Source organism: Pseudopodoces humilis, chromosome 14, assembly GCF_049639895.1.
Source record: "Pseudopodoces humilis isolate 2021_Gansu_Grassland_sample_001 chromosome 14, ASM4963989v1, whole genome shotgun sequence".
In the NCBI taxonomy this organism is placed as follows: Eukaryota; Metazoa; Chordata; class Aves; order Passeriformes; family Paridae; genus Pseudopodoces; species Pseudopodoces humilis.
In genome coordinates this window covers 18938204-18947287 of record NC_142213.1, presented here as the reverse complement: position 1 = coordinate 18947287, position 9084 = coordinate 18938204, and the positions used below count along the sequence as shown (strand labels likewise).

The 9084-nt window shown below is 47.0% G+C and overlaps 1 protein-coding gene and 1 long non-coding RNA gene across 4 annotated transcripts; one reads left to right on the top strand and one right to left on the bottom strand.

The window, feature by feature from the left end:
- Window positions 1-1251: 1251 nt before the first annotated feature.
- LOC148183177 (uncharacterized) lies at window positions 1252-3755 on the bottom strand. The gene is made up of 2 exons (XR_015773763.1): window positions 3338-3755; window positions 1252-2733 (listed from the first exon to the last, which is right to left on the bottom strand). It is a non-coding gene; the product is annotated as an uncharacterized LOC148183177 (long non-coding RNA).
- An 88-nt stretch (window positions 3756-3843) lies between these two features.
- Window positions 3844-8629, top strand: PDP2 (pyruvate dehydrogenase phosphatase catalytic subunit 2). 3 transcript variants are annotated; one of them, XM_014262388.2, is made up of 2 exons: window positions 3844-3959; window positions 6533-8629. In XM_014262388.2, the coding sequence occupies exon 2, from the start codon at window positions 6578-6580 to the stop codon at window positions 8177-8179; it is 1602 nt and encodes a 533-aa protein (XP_014117863.1). In that variant the 5' UTR covers window positions 3844-3959; window positions 6533-6577; the 3' UTR covers window positions 8180-8629. The 3 variants fall into 3 exon arrangements, with proteins under 3 accessions (XP_014117863.1, XP_005533959.1, XP_014117864.1); XM_005533902.2 differs by lacking the exon at window positions 3844-3959 and adding an exon at window positions 4000-4065; XM_014262389.2 differs by lacking the exon at window positions 3844-3959 and adding an exon at window positions 4313-4882.
- The last annotated feature ends 455 nt before the right edge of the window (window positions 8630-9084 follow it).

Sequence of the window (9084 nt, the reverse complement as noted above, 5' to 3'; positions counted from 1 at the left end):
CAGCAGAGGATGAAACCTGACTTGCACAGAACTATTTCCAACTTGCTCAGCTGTAAGGCAGGGAACTTTCACTCCTCTGATGTTCCATTTATGTTGCTATCTGCACTGCACTTGAAATATAGTAAAATTTCAGCCCCTTACTCCAGGTTGTGAACAGCAACATAGTAATGCAAATAATTTAATTTCATATCAACACAGTGGAATATTAAATACAGCAATTTAGGAGCCAGCTCACCCTTTTTGTCTGTTGGAGGAGGAGAAGGTGGAAGGAGGTGAGGAAAGGAATATAATCACTTTTTACACATGAACACTTCTTCCCAAGCCACAAGACTTTCCTGGACTTGAAATTGGTCTTGGACTGACCCCAAGAAATGTAAATTTAATTTTCAAGTGGCACAGAACCTTAATGAACATTTTTTTGTTTAACTTAAACCAATTTTTAAGCACCATCCAATAAAAATGATCCATATGGCATTCAGATCCCATTACAGCAACTGGAAAGACCTTTGCACCAGTGCAATTACTTTGACTTAAACTGGGTCTTCAGATTAACCCCTTCAGATTAACCCCTTCCAGACACTGCCTAGCCTCTGCTGCAACAGGAAAGGCTAAATGAAGCTGGAGAGCTGGAATGGCACCTTTCCTGCAATTGTTCATGGTGTTTACCTCTGTTCATTGATGTTTCTTGCCTTCTTTCCTAGCATTTGAGGGTTTGGTTTAGATTACTTAGGAAGATCAGACTGGAAACAGCTGCAACCAAACCAGAAAATGCACTTGCTCTAACATACCTAGAGCCTCCTTCATTTTTCTGCTTGTTTGTTTATAGTAAGAGACTTCTGCATCTGCGGTGCCAATTTGCCTTTTGTGAAAATGCAAAATTTCTTATACAGCAGAAGAAATGTCTGTCATGATTCACAGGGCAGGATACAGCCAGCAAACAGGTGACATTCTTAAAAGTGCTCAGCAGGAAAATGTTTTGTGGGCTGGTGCTGTTTCCTTTCCAAAGCTGGTTATTAGACTGTAAAGTTTTTTGTGCAAAAAGCACAAAATTTAGTCTGTGTTCACTGAGATGGGCTGGAGAGACAGTTTGTTCAAAGGACCCACCTTCCTCTGCATGCCCAAAAGTTTCCAAAGCGTTTTTATTCCTCACTGTTTTCTAATCTGTATCAGATTTGACTCTGTAGGTTGAGTCTCTTTATTGCAGAAAAACTTCTGAAAACTAGGAGACTACTTTTAGTAGTAGTTTACCACTTTTCTTTGGATTCAAATTTTTGCTGGTCAGCCTTTTGACTAAAGGATTAGCTATTTATTAGAAACATTAGTCCAACTTTTAACTTGCTTTCTTAGGGATATCTGGCTTATTTGGTGTTTCTGATCTTTCTGCGTCCCCATAACATGAAATGTTTACAAAGCATCAGGATTTCATGAATATCAGTGAGGTCATGGAAAGTAACCCATGATAGCACCTTCTGTGAAGGCAGTGAGGTTGGGGGGCAGCTGTTTGCAGCCTCTGGAAGCAGATGTCTAAATTGCCCCAAAGTAGCCACAGCCAGTTGTCCAAACGAACAAGCAGGGGGAAAAATAATGTTCCATGGGAAAGAAGAAAACACCAAATAGGGCAGTCTGGCCTAAACAAGAACACAGAAATGAGTTCAAGAATGTATTTCCACAGAAAACCAGAGTTGCTGACTGTACAAGTCAGCAGATAAGATTGTTCCTTGAAAAAAAATCTAAATATAGGATCTGCTATATTTTAACCTACAGCTGCACCTTAATACAATAGCTGGAATTAGACTTGTTTTCTTATAAATACAGGTAAGGATTTCCTCTGGCACAGGACTAAACTTTGCTCACCTACAATCAGCAAAGTCAAAACCAAACCTGAGTTTTATTTAAAGAAACTTGTGTTCTAATTTTTTCAATGCAAATTAAGAACATAGAACACTATGGCAACCAAGCACCCTTGCTACAGACATTTGCCATTTTTATGAGATATTCCTAAAGGCAAAAACACTGCAAGCCTGAGCAATACCATTTCTTTCCTCAGAGAGTAGCATTTCTACTATTTTTTCCTTTAATTATATAATCACTTCAGTTCGTCAGCATAGTCAAGCAGTCCAAAGCAGACTCTAAATCTCAATTCAAGTTGATATTCAGCCCTGTCAATTACCTTCAATATGGTGTTCCTTCTAGTGTTTATAGCACGTGGAGTGAAAGGGACATCTCCTGCAGGACTGCTAATTGTTTCACCTTCATTTACCATGGTTCCTAAGTCACTTCAGCTTATGTATATGAATTTATGAAATTACTGCATGAACATGTGAGCAATAAGTTACAGCTTTCAGCTGAAAAGAAGCATTTAACCATGGTGGGAGCACAGAAACTCAGAGCAATCAGGTTCGTTTTCAGGCTGCTGTGTGAGGCTTTATCAGTTTTGTAAATGGTACAAAAGCCGAAAATTGGTAGGGCCGAAGGAAGAATCATTGAACATCCTGAGTTGGAAGGGATCCACAGGCATGATCGAGTCCAGCTCCTGTCCCTGCCCAGCCACCCCAGCAAGCCCAGCCTGTGCATCCCTGGAGTGCTGTCCAAGGGCTCCTGGAGCTGTGGCAGCCTTGGGGCTGGGATCATTCCCTGGGGAGATCCCAAAGCTGCTGCTGGTGTATCTGACCGCTGGACAGAGCAGAGAGATGCAGGTAAGGGCTGCTGTGGCTGTCCTCTTTCAGTTCAGATCTGTCAGGCAGATGAAATAGTTACGTCAAATTTAAGGTGTTTGCACGTGCTAAAATGTTGCTCCTATTTTATTTTTTTTTTAAGATGACCTATTTTTTTGTATGCCCGTCCATGCAACATGAAACTGTTTCTTTTTTTTTTAATAAAAACAGGAAACAAGTGAAAGCTCAGAGTCATTGAAGATGATCGGCATCTTTCCACATGAGATAACCTGGGAACATGCTTATCTCATCTAGGATACCTGCACCACATTATTCAACTAAAAGTTCTTCGGTACAAGAAGCCAGGAAAATTAAACAATGCACTGATAATATCAAAGCCTCTTAAAACTTGTGAGCCTCTGTTTTTGCAAAAATGATTGTTAGAGGTTTTAAAGCAGGGATATTTAGTAACCACTGCGTTAACAGCAGTAACTACTGATTAACCACCATGCACTTTGCGCCCATTCCTTCCCTCGTTACCGGGCCCATCGGTGGAAATGTTAACAGAGACAAGCAGTCATATGAAACCAAAAAACCGAGGAGTCAGCAAAACAAACTCTTTTGTTCTTCATAATTTATACGGCGAGTTAATAACGAAAGAGCTTTGTGATTTTGAGCCTCACCAGCCGGTGTCCTCAGCGCTGAAGGGTGTGGAATCGTACTGGAAGAAAACCCGAAAAGCCGAGGGGTCCTCCCTCAAGGAGACAGCGTGGTTTTGAATGTTACTGAGGAAGGAATCCGTGCTGGTGCTTTTTCGTCCTAAAAAGGACGTGTCACTCGCTGCCTTTCTGCTCACGTTATTGTGCTGCCCAGGGCCTCAGGGGCGCCGGGCGCGGCGCGGGGCCGGGGAGCGAGGGGGGCCGAGGAGCGGGGCGGGAAGGAGCGGCCCCTCAGCCCGGGCGGTGGCGGGGACCAGGGCGGGAAGGAGCGGCCCCTCGGCTCGGCCCCTCAGCCCGGGCGGTGCCGGGGAGCGAGGCGGTGCCGGAGCGGCCCCTCAGCCCGGGCGGTGCCGGGGAGCGGGCCGGGAAGGACCGGCCCCTCGGCTCGGCCCCTCAGCCCGGGCGGTGGCGCCACGGCCGCACCCGCCGCGCACAATATGGCGGAGGGGCGGGGCCGCGCCCGCCCCGCCGTGTCCTGACGGGAACCCGGGGCGGGTTGGGCGGCGGGACTGTCGGTCAGCGCCGTCCCTCAGCCCCGCCGGGGGCAGCGCGGGGCCGGCGGGTGCGAGTGGCGGCTGCTCGGCCGGTGGGTGCGCCCGGGGCGGGGGACGGGGCGGGCAGAGAGAGGCCGCCGTGCCGGGGCACAGGGAGCGGAGCCGGGCCTGGCGCGGCGGCTGTGCGGAAGCGGGGAGGTGGGAGCTGTGCGGGGCACGGGCTGCGGCGGCCGTGGGGTCGGTGTGGGGTGGGTGTGTGCGGGGTACGGGGTGTGTGTGTGGTGCAGGGTGGGTGTGTGTGTCCGGGACAGGCGTGTGGGGGCCACAGGGTGTTGGGGAGCAGAGGGGGTCTGTGTGTCGGTGAGTGGGGCTGAGGCAATGCGGAGCTGGCGGGATTGTCGGTGTGTGCCGGATGGGTGTGGGCAGTGTCAGGAGGATGAATGATGGGACTGCGGGGATCTCAGAGGGGCTGTAAATCCAAATGTACCGGGCATCTGTTATTTCCTTGGGAAAAGCGGAGGCTGCTGCGCTGTGCGGTCCGGCAGCTGCGGGCCGTGCCGGGGCTGGCCGGGCCCCGCTGGGACACCGCGTCCCCGGGGAGGCAGTGCCGGGGAGAGACTTTATGTAATAATTGGCTCTTACATAATGGTCTTTAGCACACCGCTTTAATTAGCACCGCTACCGGGGGCGTCCTGAGCAGCAGCGTCGGCTGGGGAGGACCCCGAGGACGGAAGGCAGAGAGCAGGGCTGGCTCACAGCTGCTCCAGGGCTCGTCAGCGCTAACCCGACCTTAGGCAAGCGCAGGGCTAAGCGGTGTTAGTGACTCTGCTGCTGGGGGGAAAACCACAGCGCCTGGCGCTGTCAGCCAGCCGGTGTGAACGGGGGAGCTCCCTTTAAAGCTACCGCTTCAGTCGGCTTTTTCATCAAGTAAAGTCATCCTCGTTGCAATCTCACGTGGCTGAGAGGGGCAGGAAGAGAAAGAAGGAAAAACAGGGCAGGAAATGGACTGAAAAAGGTTGGCAAACCTTGGCTTGTCTTGTGCTGTGGGTGGTTTTGGGGTTTAGCTGTTGCTGTAGTTGGTAGTGTCAGCTGTCTTCCTGTTATGTTGGTTGTGTTCTTTCTGTAGGACAACAAAAGGCATTGTGTGTGTTGGGAGATGCAGTGTCCCAGGAGACTGCAGGCGAGTCTCGGACAGTGAAGTGGCACTGCCTTTTCCATCTCTCCTGACATCAGCAGTGAAATTATGCTGTGTCTTTGCCTGTTCTCACCAGGTCTCCAGAATCATAGTGGTGGGGTCTGTTGGAATGCTTGTCTGCTCTTTTCTGCGTTAAGTATGGGTAGCACACCTCAGAAACGTTTTGTGATACATTCCTTTGGGTTTCAAACAGGATTTCAGCAGCTCTTGGGTTGTATCAGTAGGCCTTCTATTTAGAATAGCTCAAGGTGACTTTTACTTCCTGCTGATTTCTTGGAAACGTTTCCACTCATCTGATCTGGCTGGTTTCTTGTTATTTCTTGTGAAGTGCCCTGCTAAAAAACTGGTGTTGTAGCAGCAGGTAGTGTCTTTGGCCTGAGCAAGTGGTGTCACAGGCCACCTCAAAGTGTTTGAAAGCTTACAGAGAACTCTCTTGTTCTCAGTGGCTGCTAGTGGGATCTTTTGGGAGTAATTGTTCTTGCAGTGCTGCCATATGGTGAGTTTTTGAAGTCCATGGGGCAAAATTCAGTTGTGAGTGAACATCTGGTTGTATTTAGCAATATCCCACAGCTGGAATACCTTATTGAAAGCAGGAGACAATGTGAGGACCTCTCCCATGGCAACTGAAGAACTTCAGCTGCTGAAGTGCCCGAGGTTTCAGTGCTGTTGGCAGCAGAGATCTTCCCTGCAGTTTGTTCTAATTGCCCTCCAAATGAGCAAGCCAAATTGTGAACCTGTAAAAGTTGTCACTGCGTTATAGCTTTCACTGCACCGGAGTGCACAATGCTCTGACAAAGCAGGAATTAGCCAGCAGTAGAATCTGCCTTCAGCTGTGTAAAAGATCCTGTCTGCCTGAGGTTTGGTTAAGACCTTGAAGGTAAAAAAAAAGAACAGCTGAGCTTATAAGCTGTAACAGAATTGGAAAGGTAGACTGGCTTGTTCTAGCGGTGAGGATCATGGTAGCTCACATAAATCATTAACTGGCCACAGCTCTCAGTCTTTCCACTGGGTTTAAGTACTTATCTTCTCTTGGGTTTGAAGTTTTGGGTCTATTAATGGAGTTGTACTCTAGCAGGTTTTTTTGAGTGTTGTGCAATAATTGTTACTTAAGTCCCAATTTTAAAGCCCATTGGATCTGTTTGTTCTGTGAGATGAGGCTTTTTGTTGTACAGTTTCCAGTAACTTTTCTTATTATGTTGCCATTCCTTCTTGCCACAATAAGGAAAAAACTCTGTCTGGAAAGTAAAAAAAAAATATCTTTTCTGATGGATTAAAAGGAGCAGTCATATCCTTGGTTATAATTAAGTGAAGGAAATTGTATCACTTTTAAGATGCTTTTATCTATAGCAATCTCTTTTGGAAAAAAGTTCTGAATATTTTTGAGAGCTCTAGATGTGCTTTTTTACTTCTATATGGAAAGCTTCTTAGGAACTTTTTAATTACTTTCCCTCTCCTACATTTACATTCCAGGCTGCAAGGACATTCTGTGTTACTGAAGGAAGGTGCTCCATTACCATGTCAAGAACTGTATCATCCTGGATTTTAAGCTCAGCCAGAAGCAGCATTGTTTCACTAGGGAAGGGACGTTGGCACTCCATCTGTATCCCAAATAGAAACAAGATCAAATGGAAGCTCATTTTCTCCAAAACACATCCCTACCCTGCTGGGAGCTGCAGCTTAGACAGAACTTTCTCCTTTCCCAAAGCATTCCGACACACTTCCACCGAAGAAGAACATTTTTCTTTCCAGTTATCTCCGGCACAAATCAACCACATCCTCAGAGCAGGGGAACTATCCCACAGAACACTGGATTTGAATGGCAAGAGTGCAAATTCCGTGCTGAGGTTTGAAAGCAACCAGCTGGCCTCCAACAGCCCCATAGAAGACCGGCGGAGCGCGGCCACGTGCCTGCAGACGGCGGGGATGATGTTCGGAGTGTTCGACGGCCACGCGGGCGCCGCCTGCGCCCAGGCCGTGAGCGAGAGGCTCCTGCACTACATCGCCGTGTCCCTCATGCCCCGCCAGAGCCTGGAGGAGATCGAGCTGGCCGTGGAGGCCATGAAACCAGTGAGGCCCATCCTGCAGTGGCACAGGCATCCCAACGATGTGGAGTACCAGGAAATCAGCTCGCAGTACTTTGAGAACCTCCGCGTTTACTGGCAGCACCTGCTGGACCTGGACACTGAGCTGGGCTTTAGTTTGGAAGAAGCCATGATTTGTGCTTTCAAAAGGTTAGACTCAGACATATCACTGGAAGTTCAGGCTCCTCAGGAAAATGAGTTGATGAGAAATATTGCCCTGCAAGTAGCTTTTTCTGGTGCAACAGCCTGTGTAGCTCACATTGACGGCGTTCACCTACACGTGGCAAACACCGGTGACTGCAGAGCGGTTTTAGGGATCCGTGAAGAAGATGGAACGTGGTCTACCCTCCCTCTAACCCGAGACCACAATGCCTATGATGAATTTGAAATTAGAAGATTGAAGAGGGAACATCCTAGATCTGAGGAGAAAACCCTATTTGTGAATGACAGATTACTGGGGATTCTTATGCCCTCCAGAGCTTTTGGAGATGTGCAATTAAAATGGAGTAAAGAACTGCAGCACAGCATTCTCGAGAACAGCTGTGATGTTGAGGCTCTAAACATTTATCAGTACGTTCCTCCAAACTACCATACCCCCCCTTACTTAACTGCAGAGCCTGAAGTCACATACCACAAGTTAAGAAGCAAGGATAAGTTTCTCGTTATTGCTTCGGATGGGCTATGGGAGATGCTGAGCAATGAGAAGGTTGTAAAACTTGTTGCTGGACACCTTACAGAACTCAACATGCACAAACCACCGCTGACTTTTAAGAAGCCAGTTAATTTGGGTTACATGCACAACTTGTTGCTGCAGAGGAAGAGCAAAGGTCTGGCCTCCCTGGACCAGAACATCGCCACCCATCTGATCCGGCACGCGATCGGCAGCAACGAGTATGGCGAGGTGGACCCGGAGAAGCTGGCTGCCATGCTGACCCTGCCTGAGGACCTGGCCAGGATGTACAGGGACGACATCACAGTCACTGTGGTGTACTTCAACTCAGAAACCATTGAAGATTACTACAGGAACCACAAGTAGAGCCTTGCACTGCTGCAGTTCAATACCACTAGAGAACTTCAATACTGAACCTCTCCTCTTGCTCTCTGGTAGTCCGGCTGCTACCAGTGTCTCCAAGTTGTTCTGTTTCCGTGTCTTTTTTTTGTTACTTACTGGCTTTGAAAATAACTTTCTAAAAGGTGAAATTTCCCTGGGTTTCCAGGTTTGTATACACTGAAGAAAAATGTTTTCATAAAACCTCACTGAAATGTGACAGAGCTAAAAATTGTGGACCAGTTCTGATTCCATGAGAACCTCTGGTAAAACTTTCCAATGAACAAACAAGGCAGATTTCATTGATGCTAGTACAGTTTAATAGAGGTGGGTAATAGGTGTAGCTGCATGGAGTGTCAGGCTCTGCTCTTGTGCAGAATGAGTGGCATCCTATTGAAGCACTGTAACTGAATTAAATAAATTAACTACCAAACCTTTTTTGGATGTGTCAGATATTTTAACAAATTGCCCCATATCTATAAAACAACATGAAAGAGGGCTGTTGGGAGAGCCCTGGGATTGTCAGATGTCTTTCCTGACTCTCTTCCTTAAGCAAGGGAAAAGTTGTATCTTCTTGTGCAGCTCTTGTCAAGTGGGAATTCATATTCTCTTTACTCTGTGTGACAGCTTAGAGTTCAAACACTTGAGAGTCTTCACAATTCCCTGTTCAGGATTTTACAGTACTAGACTTAAAACATTTGAGTGTTTCACTTAAACAATGTACACTTTATTAAGTATTGATCTATGAAGTGCTGTGCATCAAATCCACCAACTGTAATTAAATACAGTTTAATAAACTAAACTGTAATTTAAATTTTGTCAGATCTAGAAGTTCAGAAATTCACCTAAAAGTAAATACAGTGAAAGAGATCACCTTTCTCTCCAGATTTAAC